This window comes from Beta vulgaris, chromosome 8 (genome assembly GCF_026745355.1).
Source record: "Beta vulgaris subsp. vulgaris cultivar EL10 chromosome 8, EL10.2, whole genome shotgun sequence".
Lineage (NCBI taxonomy): Eukaryota > Viridiplantae > Streptophyta > Magnoliopsida > Caryophyllales > Amaranthaceae > Beta > Beta vulgaris.
Window position 1 is genome coordinate 23530840 of NC_079209.1, and position 18049 is coordinate 23548888.

The window sequence follows — 18049 nt, forward strand, 5'->3', positions numbered from 1 at the left end:
TAGCCCAACAACAGGACAAATCATATTTATAAACACTTAAGTTTTAGTCCAAAATTATTCTCCTAAGCCCAAACTAATATGAGTAACAAAAGAACTAAACTTGGGCTTAGTTATTAAACATAAGAAATCAGAAATTCTTTAAAAGAAAAGGGGTCGTTTCCTCTGCTACTAGGAGCAGGGAAGACCACAATTGAGGCAAGGGAACGGGCGCCAGCTCCGGCGAATGGCGGCGAGTAGCGGTGACAGCAAGAAACGATGGGGGGACAACGCGTGTTGACTTGGCTGGCGCATACAGTTTGGCGCGACGTAACGAAGAGGAGCGAGAAAGGAGGAGAGTGCAATGGAGAGAGAGAGAAAAAGGTGCGAGGTGCAGGTGCCTAGTGGCGTCGAGCGCGACTGAGATGCGATGCGAGGGTGGTGTTGCGCGACGGTGGCTGCTGGTGGTGGTGATGTGGGTAACCCGAAACAGAGGAGAGAGAGGGAAAGAAAATGTAATTTCTTTTTGGGTTCCTTTGTTTGGGTCACATTTTTCGGCAAATTGTGACCGAAAATATGGTGTTTGAAAGGTGGTTCGTTGGTGGTGGTGAAGAGAGAGGTGAGAGGATGATGTCTGTAGAATTGTTGTGTTCTTGGTGATGGATTTTATGGCCATTTATAGTGAGATTAAGTACACTAAATCATTAGTTGGAAGGAAGACAATTGGAGTAAATAATTTTGAATTTTTGACTTGATGAAGCTAAGAAGATGAATTGGTGACATATTTTTGACTGAGGAAAAGAATGGAGGGCGGTGGCATTCTTGCCAAGTGCCCATGGAAGAGTAAGGAAGAAGGCAAAGTTATTGAGTAGTTGACCATGCAAGCTTTTTTTCTCTTTTTATTTTGTAACCAAAAATAAGAAAATTTGCTTTACTATTCACTCTACTTCACGTGGCTTTGTAAACTTTGGTGAAATGTGGGTATTTTGCGCTCTAGTGATTTAAAAACAAAAACTAACCTTCTTGATTAATTCTTGAAATAGTGAAATATAAATTATTGACACTTAGGTATTAACACAATTTAAGTTGATAAATTTTATATTCGTTTTATTGTATTTTTCTTAATTATTGAAACGATAAAATAAAATATATTTTAACTACTTATTATAATTAATTATTTGCTTAAACACGTTTAAGTTTTTAGGATATTACATGGACACTTAACAGTCACACCCTTATACACGCTAATCTTGAACAACGTGTCCTAGCAATCAATGTAAGAAAGGAGTTGGCGGATTATTTTGCCACCCAATGAACATCCACCAGCTCATTTTTACTTTCTCATATATATACGCACTACACTTCCTTCTCCACCCCTAACTTGACTCTTCTCCATTTTTCCTCACTAGTGTAAAAAAGAGCTTTTGCTACTTATCAAATGCTCCGGTTGATTAATCAACCCGAGCATTTGTATCAAAGAATATATGCAAATATTGTATTTTGTGATGATTAGGGTATAAGAAAAAGACTCAAATTTTAAGCTCTTTTTATATTGAGCTAATATTTTTAAATTAAAGTGTGACTTTTATTTAACTGTAAAAGAAGAAGAAATCAAGAGAAGGGAGAAAAATAACCAAATTAAAGGATCTTATAAACGATGGAGATTAGATAGTTTTGTCGTACAACATTGAAAAAAAAATCCCACCTCTCCAAAAATCAAATCTTAAAAAAATAAGGGAACAAAATAATTTAAAAGGGTACTTTATATAAGAAAATAAAGAAGTGAGATAAAAGAAGAGCGTTTTAAAATAAAAAAAAGTTGTCAAAAAGATAAAAGAAGAGTGATGTTAGTAATTAATAATAACCGCAAGTTAAGAACAATATTGCAGAAGTTGCAAGGGAACAACTTGACATCTATCTTATTATCAGTTATCACCTCTCCCTCCCAAGTCCTTGCGCATCCTCCGTCGTCCCTCCCACACTCAGTCGTCTCTGGAAGTCGTTCGATTGGAATTACCGGATTTCGATTGGAATCGCCGGAATATTGCTGGATTTTATTGGAATTCGCTTCGCATCCTCCCACACTCAGTCGTCCCTGGCCGTCGTTCGAAGTCTGCCGCCGTTCGAAGTCTGCCGCAGTTCGAAGTCCCTGGCCGTAGTTCAATCGAGTTTAGACAATTCCGGTGAAAAATTGTTTGCTCAGGTTCATAATCGGTGCTGCTTCCGCCGTTCACCGCAGTTCAATCGAGCATTTGATCCCTCAGGTTTCTTTCTTTCTCTCTCCAAAAATTTATGTGAAACACCCTAATTTAGCAATTTTCGATGTGCTTCTAATTATTCAAATTTATGTGAAACACCCTTGGTAAGCATGACAAACATCCGCCTGCGATATGAATGAAGATTGTTATGCTGATTGCCAAGATTCATTTCATAGATTTCACCAAAATGGCAAAATATAAGGTGGTTTAAAAGAGAACAATCATAGAAGGACAAGATTTACTTCTTTATTAAAGGTTGTTTATTTTCATGCAGAACTACAAAAGAAACTTAATCCTAGCATATGTTAATTAAACAAAGTTTCAAGTTGAGCACTCGCACAAACGAATACGAGTTTAAATCAATTAAATGAATTTATTATTCCTGTCAAGTAGGGAAATTCTATCTCTTTAAGCTAATTGTAATACTAAGGCATTCGCTCTATCTTTGGTTTTCCTCTTTATCCTCTACTACAGATATCATCTCCTTTCTGTTCCACTTTTTTTTTCAGACAACGAGCCTTCTTGGTTGGCTTCCTCTTGCTTCTTAGGCTACATGAATACGAGTTGTTTCCAGCAATTAGTGTCTATCTTGAGATAGGATTGAATTGTCTTTGAGATTCATAGTTGTATCAAGATTACTCATAGCTTAGTGTTAGCAGGCAGAAGTGGATTAGGAAGTGTCATTCCAATGGATAATTTGTATCCATGTGTTACATATTTGTATTTAGTTTCTCTTATAAATGTAGCCATTTGCACCTCCTTATAGCCTTCGTTTTCAAGCACGGCGAGGGTGAAATCAAGATAGAAAGACAGTTGGTTCAGTTTTCTATACTTGTTCACTGGGGAGAATCAAAATAGGATAAACTTGGTTTTGATGTCATGCTTGAACCGATGGTACTAAACACATTAATGTTACACTGTGCAAGTGTAATGTAGAGGGCCGATTGAGAATTAAATGCCTTTTCCTATCATTTTGGTATTGAACTTGGAGTGTATCTTTTTTTTCTTAAAGCAAAATTTTCACTTTTGTGCTATAAAAAGTAGGGAAATGAAAATGGAAAACGGAGACAGAGACAAAGACATAAGGAAACATACAAATGCAAAATTCTAAAAAGTATGGAACGGGGAAGCAATTGGAAATGCTTCCAAAATTACAACAAATATTCATGTATAAATAACTTTAGTGTACCAAAATCTCTGAAAACAAATATGTTATAAAAAATCTCAGAGATGAAATTTCAAAAAGAAAAACGACATTTTATTAGTAGGGGATGAATGACTACTTCTTTTGTCTGCTAAAGTCGTTGCTAATATCAATCCTCTCCTTTTGGTTATAATGCTCAGGGTGCCTACATATCTTACACCCCGTCTGTGTCTACTTGCTTTTGCGCGCTCTCTCTCTCTCTCGGTCTCCCATAGGTTCGTTGTGCTCCCTCTTACTCTTATGTAAAATTAGTTAGCATCTTTGTTCAAATGATTTACTTGTATGTTAATTTTGAATCATTAAGAATGCTTTATTCAAAAGTTTGTTTCTATTATGCACAATTAAAGTATCATCATAATCATATGCCTAGATACCCATCCAAGACTTACTCATTAGGATAAGTCTTGGATAGTCCCGTTTTGGACTGTTCTTGGACGTTTGATCTCACTTATGTGGTAAATGTATGTTTTCTTTTCGTTTCTATGGAAAATCACGGCTACTCATTTCCCTAATTGTTCTCTAGGTGCATATGTAGATTAGTAATTACCTACATTGTGTACTTGGAGAACTGTAGGGAAATGCTGCCGGATTTCCATAGAATCGAGAAGATGACGTACATTTACTAGTGGGATTAGACGTCAAAGGATGGGTTAGGTTGGAGTGATAAGGACCTTTGAAAGACATGCATATATTCATGCTATAAATCTTTTTTTGTTTGCATCTTCATATTTTTAATGCTTAAATGATTGACAATGTGTTATTATATGTGTTTAATTATCGTTAAAGTCTGTTTGAATGGCAAAGATCGTTCGTGGATGTATGGTAACATTGATTCGTCGAAATTTGTGGATGGGGTACCGGAATTTTGTGATTCTGCCTTAAAATATCAAGCTAGGACGGGGGCTTTGGGATTTTTTTTGTCCTTGTGTTAAGTGTAGTAATGTGCTCAAAGTCAATGGTATTGAATTGCTTAGGGAGCATGTACTTCGTAATGGGTTTAGGCCTGAATACCATGTGTGGATTTGGCATGGTGAGGAGGGAGTGTATGAAGGGAATTCTTGTGCAAATCATGTCCATGAGCAAGAAGACGCGTTTGAGGAAATGGAGTATGATACTGAGGACAAGATTGATGATGATGACAATGATCATGTGGATGAGATGATGGATGGTGTCGAGGATGATTTAGGACAACATTCTCGTGTTTTTGAGTCTTTGACAGAGGCAGCACAAAAGCCACTTTATCCTGGTTGTAAAAAATTTACCAAACTTTCTGCCGTGTTGACACTTTTCAACATTAAGTCAAAGGGAAATTGGACCGATATTAGTTTCACTTCCCTGTTGGAAGTGTTAAGTGAGATGTTTCCCGATGGCAATGAACTTCCAAAGTCGACTTATTATGCTAGAAAGCTTATGTGTCCCTTTGGCTTAGAGTATAAGAAGATACATGCTTGTCCAAATGACTGCGTGTTATATAGGAATGAATATGACAATTTCGATGAGTGTCCACGGTGTGGGAAGTCACGTTACAAGCGTAAAGGGGCTGGAGGTTCGAAAGGACCCCCAGCTAAGGTTTTGTGGTATCTTCCAATAATACCTAGATTCAAGCGGCTGTTTTCCATAAAAAAGATGCAAAAAATCTGAGGTGGCATGCAGACGGAAGGAAGAAAGATAGTTTGTTGAAGCATCCGGCAGATTCTCCTGAGTGGAAGAGTATTAATAGATTGCATAAGCCATTTGGGAATGAAGATCGTAATTTGAGGCTTGGACTATGTACAGATGGGATGAATCCATTCGGAAGTATGAGTTCTTTGCATAGTACATGGCCTGTGCTTTTAGTTATATATAACTTGCCTCCTTGGTTGTGTATGAAACGCAAGTACATGATGTTGTCGCTACTAATCTCGGGTCCTAAACAGCCGGAAATGACATAGATGTCTATCTTGCACCACTTATCGATGATCTCAAAAAGCTATGGGATGAAGGGGTTTCTGTGTTTGATGCTCATGCTAATGAGATGTTCACCTTGCGTGCAATGCTTTTCTGCACCATTAACGATTTCCCGGCGTACGGTAACTTATCTGGGTATAAGAATAAAGGTAAGAAAGCATGTCCGATATGTATGGATGACATGGAATCCACATTCATTCCTAATTGCAAACATGTCTACATGCCCCACCCGACCATCCTTTTCGTAAGAAGAAGAAGGCATTTTATGGGTCTGTTGAAGAGGGTGTAGCTCGTAGACCATTGACTGGTAAAGAGGTTTATGAGCGACTAAAGGGTTTGAAACATCTTTGGTAAAACAATGAAAGAGAAGAAAGGATTATGGAAAAAGGAGTCTGTCTTTTGGACACTCCCTACTGGAAAGACCTAAAGGTTAGACATTGTCTCGACGTCATGCATATAGAAAAAAATGTATGCGATGCTATTCTTGCGACGCTTATGAATATTCCCAATAAGACAAAGGATAACAAGGCCTCACGATTGTACTTGGAAGAGAAAGGAGTTCGGCCAGAGTTGTGGCCTCAGGACAAGAAAGGTAAGAAGAGGAAGAAATCTGAAAAAGAAATAAATATTGAGGAAGACAATAAGGGGAAAGAATCAGAGAAAACAGAAATCTCGAGAAAGTTAAGGTTAAAAAGAACAAAAAAAAAGTCGACAATAGAAATTATTTGCCTCCAGCTTGTTATACGTTGTCCAAGGAAGAGAAGCGGATTTTTTGTGAGTCTTTGTATGGCATTAAGGTTCCGTCGGGTACTCATCTAATATGAAAAGATTTGTATCTTTGAATGGCGAGTTAAAATTAGGGTTTATGAAATCTCATGATTGTCATGTTATGATGCAAGTATTTTTACCGATTGCTATTCGTGGGATACTACCAAAACATGTGAGGTATGCTATTACTGAACTATGCTCATTTTTCAACACGATATGTAGCAAAGTGCTTGATCCGACAAGACTTGATGCTCTTCAAGCTGATGTGGTAGAGACTCTTTGCAAGTTTGAAATGTATTTCCCACCTGCATTCTTTGACATAATGGTTCATCTTATCGTCCATCTAGTTCGTGAAATAAAGCTTTGTGGTCCAGTGTTTTTGAGGTGGTGTTATCCTTTTGAAAGACGAATGGGTACTTTACAAGATAAAGTGAGGAATCCTACAAGTAGAAAAAACATCAATTGCTCTAGTTAAAACCCGTACAAATGCTCCGTATTTGACTCATAGCAGACGTCATACGAGCATTTGAACATTTCTGAAATGCTTCGGTTGAAAACTGGAACATTTGGTCTGTCAAATGCTCCGGTTGTACTCAAAACCGGAGCATTTGATGAATTTTATATGCTCAAGTAGGTCAAATGCTCCGGTTATTAGTAAAAACCGGAGCATTTGGTCACAAGTGCTCCGGTTTTACCTTACAACCGGAGCAGTTGCTATATTTTTAATTTTAAAAAAAATTGGTTGTTGTTGCTGTTGAACAACAAGCACGCAACAAGAAGCATACAATAGGTAGGTAGCCCAGCATTACACGACCAAGCCAGGTAGCACCATAGTCCATAGCAGCGCCACATTACACTTTACACTGCCAGCTAGCATACTCAACCAGCTAGCAGCAGCCATAAAAACTTAATCAAGTATTATATATATTCCGTACACTACAAATTAAATACATAATTTTTTTTGTTAAGCAAAGATCAGAATATTATTGCATCAAAAAACCAGAAACGATAAGCTCAGCAAGGGACATAACCCCAAGACCAAGAGCAAAACCAACAGGCTACAAAAATAACTCTCTAAACCATCTAATATCAACAACTCTAGTACTATGGAAAATAATACTATGAACTCTATTATATACATCATGCTTAATTCTATTTATAGTATTCTCTATTCAAGTCTAAGTTCTTCAGTTGCACCCATATTAGAACCAAACTCAATTATTTCTAAGATGGAAAGAGCAAAGATAACTCACATCATCCCAATCAACTAAGTCAGCCAAACGACCTCCATTAGCCCATATCTTATCTACAATGCTAAGCACCTTTTTATTCACTCTCCATTTTGTGTTTCCAAGGGTATCCAAGGCCTAAAAGAATTTGCAAGTAGAGAGCATCAACATTGTTGCAAAGATAAACCAGTTGCAATGTAGATGTAATTAATTATCACAGAGGAATGAAGTGCAAAAGCAGATCATACAAAATGAAACCACTTTCTTTTCTAACCTCAAAGACTGGTTCTAGTTGTTCTGCAGAGGCCCTCTTAAATGCTTCTCGCTGATGTTTGGATCTATGAGTTCTCATGACAAATGATCGCAAAACCAAGTATGCACCTCTATCATAACTAAGACAAGGCAACCATAAAAATATAAGAGGATAACCAGAATATTAGAAATCACATTGAGTCAAAATTGGGACCCAATTGCCCAGGCCGTTTTGAACGTATCTGTTGCATTTTTCACAGATAACAATATGATCCCTATCCCCAAGCTTTAAGGGATGGATAAAAGAGGCTAAAATTTGATTGAAACTAAAAAAAAAAAAAAACTTAAGCCTCGCTGCTTACACCCTAACTCTCTATTCTGTTTGACGGAGGTGACACGGGTGTTAGAAAAAACTCAGACCTAACACAGATGTGGTGACATTAAGAAAGCACACAGGGGGCCACTATGTTGGCTTATGAATCAAGCGTCTATCTGATATAGCCTCTTTGCAACTGTAGGTGAAAACTTTACTTGAGGCACTAGAATGGTGGTAAGGTATGATATCTCCAAATATAAAGATTTTAAAAGAAAAGAAAACATTTAAAAAGAAAAAAAAAATTCTAATTTCTCCGTAAACCTTTACACAATGACCCAAATATCAAGTAGAAAGTAGCTGCTAATAGAAGAACCATAATCAGGCGAGCAGACGAGGTCAAATTATGGTAAGAAATGCTTAATAATATGAGACAAAAATTAAAAGAAATAATAGATTCCATAGCAGTAAGTTCACAGTAAAAATATTATATGGAAGATGTAGGCCCAAATTTCGAAGACAAAACTCCTATAGTGAGTCTTACTTAGAAACAAAGAACAAGGTCAAGAGATTTTATTCTGGTTGGAAAACATATGCATTCATGTGAAACCTCTTTGAAGTTTGGACCACTTTGCAAGTAAGTTTGAAGGCTAACACAACATTTTCCAATAAATTATCTATTCTAGTACCTATCCTAAACATGAGTCACTTAGAAGAAGCGAAGAATATGCATACACATAACGAACCTAAGTCAAATGGTTTTCAAGTTGCAGCACTTCCCATAGCATTTATTCTACATTCATATGTTCCACATGATTAGTTGGCTACATAGACTTTCTGACATTTGATAATGTTGGTAAATGGTATCCATATGTTTTTCCTAATCTCTAAATATAAGGTTGTGCATATAAATCACCTTGTCCCTATAAACTCTTTTAAATTACACTTTTTATTTTAGAGCACCACCAATTCTACCAATATAATCCAAATTTGTGATAACCAGTTCATGAGATCAAAGTTAAGAAGCCACATAACTTGTTATGCACTATCAAATAATAGGGCAGCGTACTTGCATTGCAAGTTTGCAACTACAAGGTCGAGTATCATAAGCACAAATGTCATGTTGTCATGACAGTGAACCATCTGGTAAAGGTATGACACTCTGAAATTAGGTACATCACTATAAACAGCAAAATCACCCTATAAAAGGAAGACGGAAAAAAAGATGTCAATATCCACCTCATCAACAGCATTGTCCAAGAGCTCAGCGATCGCTGCAAAAGCCACAAAAGAATATTTAAATCAAATTGATAAACTGCTTGTGTAACAATAGTATCAAAGTTGAATCAACAAAACTATATAATTAGATATACAAAGTGAAGATGAAGAGTGGCACCAAGAAGATAACACTATCACAAGCATCATAATGAAGAACATTATACCACACATATTTCAAACAAGAATCAAAGATCTCTTTCCAACCAGTTACTAAGCCATTAATCTATCGGCTGAAGGTTACACCATTACAATCATGCATGGAACTTGACAAAAAAAAAAGGTGCAACAATTATGGTTACTCACACATAATGCCAGTGAAACGCTTGTATGTTCTTGGGATACGAACATGAGGTTTAACCTCGAAAAGTACACCTTTCTGAGTTTTAACATACACAACTTGTATCTTTACAGCCTTATTTAGGGGGATATCCAGAATCATTAAAAGAGCCTGAATATAACAAAAAAATCATGAAATGATTAAAGATACAAAACAAATGGCATACATAGTCCACAGGTTTCTGAAAATGAGAACTAAAGTACAAAATTAACAATTAACACTAACGAAGAGTGTGTGTCACGAACCTGATGAATGATGTCAGGTCTGTAGTCGGATGGGTTCTTATTGTGTTTCCGCAGAATATTTGCATGGTCCTCGGAGTTCAAAATTTGGTAGCTCTGCAATTATATTTTAAATGTGATAATTCAAGATTTGGTAAACAATAATCAAAGATGAAATGTTGATAAATAAAAATAAAAGGTGTAATTGGTAATAAATTTATATGTAAAATGTGAAGAAAGTCTCATGGTAATACAATTTCATACCCAATACTTATGTTTCTCTTCACAAATTCTTATTACCGCTAGATACTGAACTTTTGAGGATGGACAAGCATATATCATGAACATATGTATTGAAGTTTTCATCACAAAATTTGCCCCTTAAAATAAAAATAAATTCAAATCTATAGGAAACCCATTAATTCTACTCTACGAAATTATGGAAATTTGAGCGAATCCCAAGCATAAATTCAAAGCCCGGAACAAAAAATTAAATACAAAGTAAACTGACTCATTCAAAAGTAGATTTAAACCAAAATTAAGGTAACCCATAACTGAGACCAAAGCTTAGAAGAAAAAGGGGATCTGAAATTACAATCTGTAGAAAAGAACTTGACAGTTGGCTTGAAATCGTAGGCGATTGGGGTTTATTCAATTATGGCGAAATTGACCCAAAGCTTCAAGAAATTTATCAATTATCTCCACAAAGGTATAGAATTTAACAAATGAAGATCTGTAAAAGCCAGATACGGTTCATAAATTACATGAAACTCATGCTTTATATGAAAAATAATTTTTGACATATCAAAATTCATAACACAATTAACTACAACTTGAAACAGAAACAGCAAATTTCTGGCATAACACGAGTAAATTCTTAAGATATGTTAATAAATTTCAAATTAACCACGAATTTCAAGCCTCATTAATGGCATTAATCGTAGCCTCAATCACTGCATACTAACTTGTTGAGCCAAGCAAAACCCTAGACGAAATCAAACAAAACCCTAAAAAAATCCCCAAATCTAAGAAACCAAAAAAAGGAACCTAAAAATACAGCAATAAAACTAAATCACAACAATAAAGTTTGTACGGAATTACCTGGACATGCATTCCAAGGAGCGGATCGAGAGAGAAGAGGGATAGAGAAGCAGTTTGATGAGGGAAAGAGATAGAGAAGGACGGAGGGGGAAATTTCATATGAAGCGGGTCGACCAATATTTGATTAAATTAATTAGCAGGGGGAAATTTCAACCAAAAAAAAAAAACTAGCGCTTAATAATCCATGTGCTCCGTTGATTAACCGGAGCATTTATTCACAAATGCTCGTGTTGATTAGTCAACCGGAGCATTTGACATCAAATGCTCCGGTTGACTAATCAACACGAGCATTTGTGAATTTTTTTTACTAAAATTATCACAAATGCTCGGGTTGATTATTCAACCAAATCACTTGATAAGTAGCAAAAGATGTTTTTTCCACTAGTGATGAAGCTAGTATCATTCAAGGCACCGTGGGCGATGAAGTTGGTAATTTTATAGCCGAGTATTTGGCTAGTGCTGAACCTATCGGACTTCCTACATCTCGACATGATGGAAGACTTGAAGGCCACGGTACGATTGGCTCAAAATTAGTCACACCTCCAAGGGATAGGCGCCTACAAGCACACTTATATGTGTTGCATCACATTGCAGCAGTGCATCCGTATTTGGCTGAGCATATGGAGGTGCTACGAGCTGAAAATCCTTCTAAAGGGGATAGGGCATTGATGCAGTTGCACAATAAGATGTTTATTGATTGGTTTCATGATCGAGTAATATGTCAACAACAAGATGATGTATCTGAAACTATTAAGTGGTTAGCATTTGGTCCTTGTGAAACTGTCAACAAATATGAGGGGTATGATATCAACAGATTTACATTTTGGAGTGAAGGTCAAGATGAAAAGTCATCATCACTGCAAAGTAGTGGTATTTCCGTTTTGGCGTCATTTACATTTTATGCGAGCGCTAAGGATCGGAATTCGGTGGATGCCAAACTGTTATACTATGGGCGAATTCAAGAAATATGGGAGCTTAACTACTCTAGTTTCAAGGTTGGTCTGTTCTATTGCAAATGGATAGGTAATAATTGACGTTTTGTAAGAAAGGATGACCCTTGTGGATTCACTCTTGTAGACTTGGGTCATTTGCGTGAAAGTGACGAGCCATTTATACTTGCAACATGCTAAGCAAGTATTCTATGTAAGAGACCCTGCTGACATAATTGGTGTATTGTTGTACCGGGAAAAAGAAATATCCTTGGCATTGGCGATGTTGATGATGAGGAAGAATATGATGCTTTTGAGGATAGCCCGCCTTTCATCAATCCCAAAATCGATGTAACACGCGATGTAGATGTCGACACAAATTATATGCGTGTAGATCACGCGGAAGGGATACTTGTCGATTCCTGAGAATGATATATTCACGAGGTATTATATGTACAAGTTTATGAATGTCTTTTATTATTTGGGAGATATGAAACATATTTTTGTGGTTCCTATTCTCATCTTCGTAACCCGTTTTCCTCTCGAGCATTGTACTGTATTGGATGAAACACGATTTCTAGGATGTTCGATTTTGTGATTTAGTGGATGAAGTTACTATGTTTAGATCACTTAAGTTCCTGCATTTGTAGATCAGGAATATCTATGTTATGGTTTGCCTAAAATAAATTGTTGGTTTTGAAAACCTTATCTTTAAGCTTGAGTTACTATGTTTAGATCACTTAAGTTCACTAACTGTTTTTAAGCTTGAGTTCTATGCTGAAATGTTTCGTTTGAAATTTGTGGCTTTCGTGATTCTGAAAAAGGTGTTGGACTTTTGCATGTTAAAATGTCAAGAAATTTGATGGGCAGAAATTTATATTCATATCTTCTATATGTATTACTTTCAGCTGGAAAAAGGTGTAGATGGGCTATTTGATAGCTTTGCAAGGTTAGATTCGCGCATCTCAAGCGTTGGACAGAGTGCAGCTAAAATTGGAGATCATCTACAAGTTAATGCCATTTTCTTGAAAGCTATGTTTTATGTATCTCATGGTAATGCAACAATCCAGCTTATCTATCCACTACATAAAGCTCATAAAACACAACAGGAAGCTCATAAAGTTTATAGAAGACTTCATAATGATTTATCTAAAATGGGTTTATTTGAAAAGAAAGGTCATGGTGTTATTTACATCTTTATATCTATATTCATTATGTTTACATTGTGTGTTTTTGGGTGTACTTTACACTGGAATTAGTATGGCTTGATGGAAATGGACTCACAATGCCCACCACACTGGTATTATTTTTGTAACCAAACAAGTAAAGGACTGCTTGAACATCTTATTCTGTTTTCAGCAACTTGTATGCACAAATCAAACAGGCTTTAAAACCCTTTAAAGAGTATTACTCTACATTGATTGGATTGCTTTCTTATTTTGGATTCAAACATTCCTCTACAGTGATTGGATTGCCCGGTTTGAACATCTAATATGGTCAATTCAAAATTAAGAAAAAGTTGAAAGTATATATTGCATTCAGTACTACATATAATTGCAAAAAAGATGATTCCAACAAGTTTTTGAACTTAAATCTAAACAGATTCAACATAGAGATAACCATACGAGGATGTAGAGGACAAAATTAAGCATACTAAACTACAGATTACTCATTTTCTTAAAGGACAAACAAAAGTATCTACAAAGACATCACTTCTTTTCAGCCAACATCATCCTCAAACACAAGGGATTACATAAAATGAGCTAAAGAGAGAACATTAGAGAGGGTAGATGCATATATAGTCTTCCTTCCATTCACCATCATAACAAGAACTTTTAAATGGTCACTCCCTACACTCACTGCCTCCCCCTCACTCACCCACCTGCACTCCTTCCCACTGCCACTGCCCTGCACAATCCTCCCCCACTGCCCCACTGCCACTCCCTGCACTCACTGCCTCCCCCTCCCTCAAACACCCTCACTCACCCACCTGCACTCCTTCCCACTGCCACTGCCATGCACAATCCTCCCCCCACTGCCCACTGCCACTCCCTGCACTCACTGCCTCCCTCTCCCTCAAACACCCTCACTCACCCAACTGAACTCCGTGCACTCCCTTTCACTCCTTGCACTCACTGCCTCCCTCTCCCTCAAACACCCTCACTCACCCAACTAAACTCCCTGCACTCCATCCCACTGCCTGCACTCACTGCCTCCCCCTCCCTCACCCACCCTCACTCACCCACCTACTTGTATTTTTAATAGTCTATTGTTGTATGTAGTATACTGGAACCATAACTCTGTGTCCTTTTTTTAAAACTGAATGTCTATGACCTCTTTGTGCAGAAGCTAATCTCACATTAGACATTCAAGATGACAGATTATGAGAAATATAGAGAAAAGAGGATAGCGGAAAATAAATTGAAAATGCAAGAAATGGGGATTTATTCTGCCGCATATGAAACTCAATCAAAAAAGGGCACAAAACGCAAATGCAGAAGTAAGGAGGATGATATTGAGAATGATGATTTGGAGCGTGATGATGATGTCGAGTATGATCCAGAGATGGAGGAGGATAAAGGTGAGATGGAAGAGGATAAAGGTGAGGAGGAGATCGATACTACAACCCTTATACAAGAGGAGGATGAGACGGTGTCAGCTCCTCAAGCTCAAGGCTGCTTACAAGTGTGTACATCAAGTGAAATTGTGAGTCACAATCCAAAAAAGACAAGAGGGCGATGTCCCACAAAAGGACTTAAAAACAAGGAACCTATGCACCTTGAATACGATAAATTTGGTCAACCATGTGGTAAGTGGCGTCATATGTATGGGCAACAAGTTGGCCTTTGAATGCGCAAACTTTCCATTTTGACAACATGGAAAGTGGTGACGGAGGGTATGAAGAAGGCATTGTGGGAAGATACAGTGGTAAGTGTATAAGAGTTCACAATTATTTGGCTGCATTTTGTAACATACTTTTTATGCAACTTTTTTGTTTTTCTTTTTGTAGAATTTATTTCATATTGAACCTGATGAAGCTAAGAAGGAAGTATTTTTATCAGCTGTTGCAAAGAGATTTAGAGACTTCAAGACAAAGCTAGTGAGTGGATGGATGACTTTAAGAAGAAAAAGAACCAAGTCTAAGAAGTTGACAGAAGGAAAGGAAAAGGAGAATGAGGAAGGAGAGGAAAAGGAAAAGGAGAATGAGCAAGGACGGGTGGAGTTGCCTTATGAGATATGGGATCACATCACAGAAGAGGATTGGGAAGCATTTGTTGCCCAAAAAACTACTCCGAAAGCAGTTGTAAGTTTTTTGTTGAGTTCCTGGTCTATCCAGCCATTAGATACCTTCATCAAATTGATGCAACCTTATTCTATCTCTACTCTAGACAAGTTATGCTGAACTTGTTTGATGTTATGATTGAAATTGCAGCTATTTATGTGCTGCTGTGTGGTTTTTATTTTAAGCTGCAAACATGTTTTACTGAGGTTCATTACCTACCTGCTACCTTCTTACAAACAAGCATCAAAAGAACTTTTCTTTGCCAACTTGTATTTTTTGCTCATTCCAAACCACTATAAACTTGGATGAATTCATGATTAATCTCAAATGGAAGTAGATGTTACTGTGCTGCTGTTGTTGGCTGCTCTTCTACCCTGCTACATGTATCTTGAAGTTTAATTGGTCATCTGCTAACTGAGCTTATCATATGCCATACATCAGCATCGAAAGGAATTTGAAATATATTTTCTTGATGAAGTGGAACAAAATTATAACACATTCCTTGTCCTATAGTTCTATAAATCCTCGTTTTCTCCTCTGATAGTTTTAAGCAATTCTAGACGTAAGTTGGAAGCTGATTCAAGGAGAATTAGTAAGGTGCACGGTTGAACATCAAGAGGCAACCCAATTGCAGAGAGGATCTCGTGGGTTTTGGGTTGTGTGTTGTAAGTTGTGCGTTAACGAAGGCCCGCAGCTTCTCTGTCCTCCAATTCCACTTGTAAGGTGACAAATACAAGAGACTGTAGAGAGAGATCAAGTGTGTGAGTGGGAACATGTCAATATGTCATTGAGTAGACTTTTATCATTCTCTTTTTCTTTTAGATCACGAGTGACTGATTATTACAGTTCACCTTATTGAGTGAATAGTGGCCTTTTCCCATCGATCGTCTTGTTTTTGTTTATCTCTTGCTTTTTTAATTCATTACGAGGCAACACCTTCTTTTCCATGACAAGCATGTGAGTTACTAAAATCAATCATAGTTTCTACCTTTGTATGTCACGATTTGAGCCAAAGAAAGTCTGCTGGATCACTGTTCTACTAGCTAGTGATTTCAAACACATATACATTATTGTTTTACCAACTTTATATTGGTTGAGCCTATGAATGGGTCCGAGGGAAGCTTAGGCTTATATGAGCGTCACCTGTAAAAAATGGAGGGACTGTTTTCTATACATGTCAACCTGTAGGTGTAACAAAGTTCCAAATGAAAATAGTTGATGATAAACTACATAGCACCACATGATCTCCATGATAGATCATGGAGATAAACTACATAGCACCACATGCCACCCCTGCCAGCCCCCCTTCCACCCCACTGCCACCCACCTGCCAGCCCCCTTCCACCCCCCCTGCCACCCACCTGCCAGCCCCCTTCCACCCCACTGCCACCCACGCCAGCCCCCTACCACCCACCTGCCAGCCCCCTTCCACCCCACTGCCACCCACCTGCCAGCCCCCTACCACCCACCTGCCAGCCCCCCTTCCACCCCACTGCCACCCACCTGCCAGCCCCCTTCCACCCCCCTGCCACCCTCCTTTTACCCCCCCTGCCACCCCCCTTCCATCCCTCCTGTACATTTATGAAAATTGTATTTTGTTGTGAGCCAACTAGTCAAATTATTTTATATTATATGCCTTTATTGACTATTGTTACCTTTTATTTATTTATATTATATTGATTCTACAGGAAAAGCGCACTAAAGCTTATATAAGTTCAAGCAAGAAGAAGTTTAATCATCATATGGGTCCTAAAACTTATGAGCAGAGTAGAAAGGAGTGTCTTGAAGTAGATGGTTTTTACCCGAGCATTAGCTCATCGTCGGGGGGAACTTCTAGCTCTACAATTACGACAAAGAAGATTGATCGAGTTGCCGATTGGTATTGTTCACTTCATAGTCGAGATGCAAATGGGAGAAGAACCATTTCTGATCCGGGAACGAAGAAGATAGCCGATGCTGTGGTTAGTATTTAGTGTCACTTCATTTGAATTTAGTTTTTCAGTTTCCAACTAACCGTTTTCTTATGTGTTCTTTCTTTCACTAGCTTGGATGGAAGCACAAAGAGGTTGCAGGTGAGTTCGTTCCCAAAGCGAACAAGGATGCCTTATATATGGTACTAGGTAAGGATCATGATGGACGCGTGAAAGGGAAAGGAGGGGTACGACTAGGCTTGAAAAAAGCTTACGGTGAAGAGTACTCCGCAACAAGATCAAGCTCAATTTCTAATGCATCACAAGATATGGAGCGCAAAATGAAATCTGCAATAGAGGAGCTTGAGAAGAGGATGAAGAATCAATTCAATGCCATCTTGGAGCACATGGGATTAACTAGCTTTGACGAGCGCAATATCACTCCAGGAGACAAATTAAGCCAACAAGATCCTGAGACACCTAGAGAGACACCTAGAGAAGTACCTGGTTTGATACCTAATCCTCCACTACTTGATCCCCCTACCTAATTTAGAGGTAAATGAAGAATTACTTTTTCAGTTTCTTTTCTGACAAAATATATTATATCATGTTGTTAAAGTTTGATTTAGCCAATTATGGTTTAAATTAGAGGAGACACATTGTGATCTTTTACTACCCAAATCAAAAAACGGTGAGTTGGTTGTGGTAGCTTATGGTCGGGCACAACCATTGAGAGTGGGCCAAACATCGCATTTGTTGCGGTAGCAGATTTTTATTTTAATGTGTCCGTAGACACCATTATATGTGGATTTGAAGATTTCCACTGCCGGTCCCTAGGGCGGATTGGAGCCTCTTTGTTCTCAATGACGCAGAGGGTAGTTTTGTGATATGGCCACGTGCTTGGGTGCGATTTACAGATGAGGTAAAATATATGTGACTAAGCATGATGATAGTGATTTAAAAGTTTTGCCCAACTCAAAAATATATGCACATTATGTAGTTGATTTGTAGTTTTTTCCTTTATCTGTTCAATTTGTTGTTTA

At 37.7% G+C, this 18049-nt stretch overlaps 3 protein-coding genes across 6 annotated transcripts; 2 read left to right on the forward strand and 1 right to left on the reverse strand.

The window, feature by feature from the left end:
* Window positions 1-2229: 2229 nt before the first annotated feature.
* On the reverse strand, window positions 2230-11032 carry LOC104883743 (uncharacterized). 4 transcript variants are annotated; one of them, XR_788606.4, is made up of 6 exons: window positions 10885-11032; window positions 9808-9900; window positions 9529-9673; window positions 9187-9221; window positions 7657-7774; window positions 7049-7520 (listed from the first exon to the last, which is right to left on the reverse strand). XR_788606.4 is itself a non-coding variant. In XM_048637863.2 (5 exons), the coding sequence occupies exons 1-5, from the start codon at window positions 10981-10983 to the stop codon at window positions 2321-2323; spliced, it is 384 nt and encodes a 127-aa protein (XP_048493820.1). In that variant the 5' UTR covers window positions 10984-11032; the 3' UTR covers window positions 2230-2320. The 4 variants fall into 4 exon arrangements, 3 of the variants coding, with proteins under 3 accessions (XP_048493820.1, XP_010666600.1, XP_010666601.2); XM_048637863.2 differs by lacking the exons at window positions 7049-7520; window positions 9529-9673 and adding an exon at window positions 2230-2359; XM_010668298.4 differs by lacking the exon at window positions 9529-9673.
* Window positions 11033-14249: 3217 nt separating this feature from the next.
* LOC104883748 (protein FANTASTIC FOUR 1-like) lies at window positions 14250-14663 on the forward strand. The gene has a single exon (XM_010668304.2). It carries the CDS (start codon window positions 14250-14252, stop codon window positions 14661-14663), a length of 414 nt encoding a protein of 137 aa, XP_010666606.2.
* On the forward strand, window positions 14592-17554 carry LOC125494217 (uncharacterized). The gene is made up of 4 exons (XM_048637864.2): window positions 14592-14741; window positions 14824-15117; window positions 16785-17057; window positions 17141-17554. The coding sequence occupies exons 1-4, from the start codon at window positions 14664-14666 to the stop codon at window positions 17552-17554; spliced, it is 1059 nt and encodes a 352-aa protein (XP_048493821.2). The 5' UTR covers window positions 14592-14663.
* The last annotated feature ends 495 nt before the right edge of the window (window positions 17555-18049 follow it).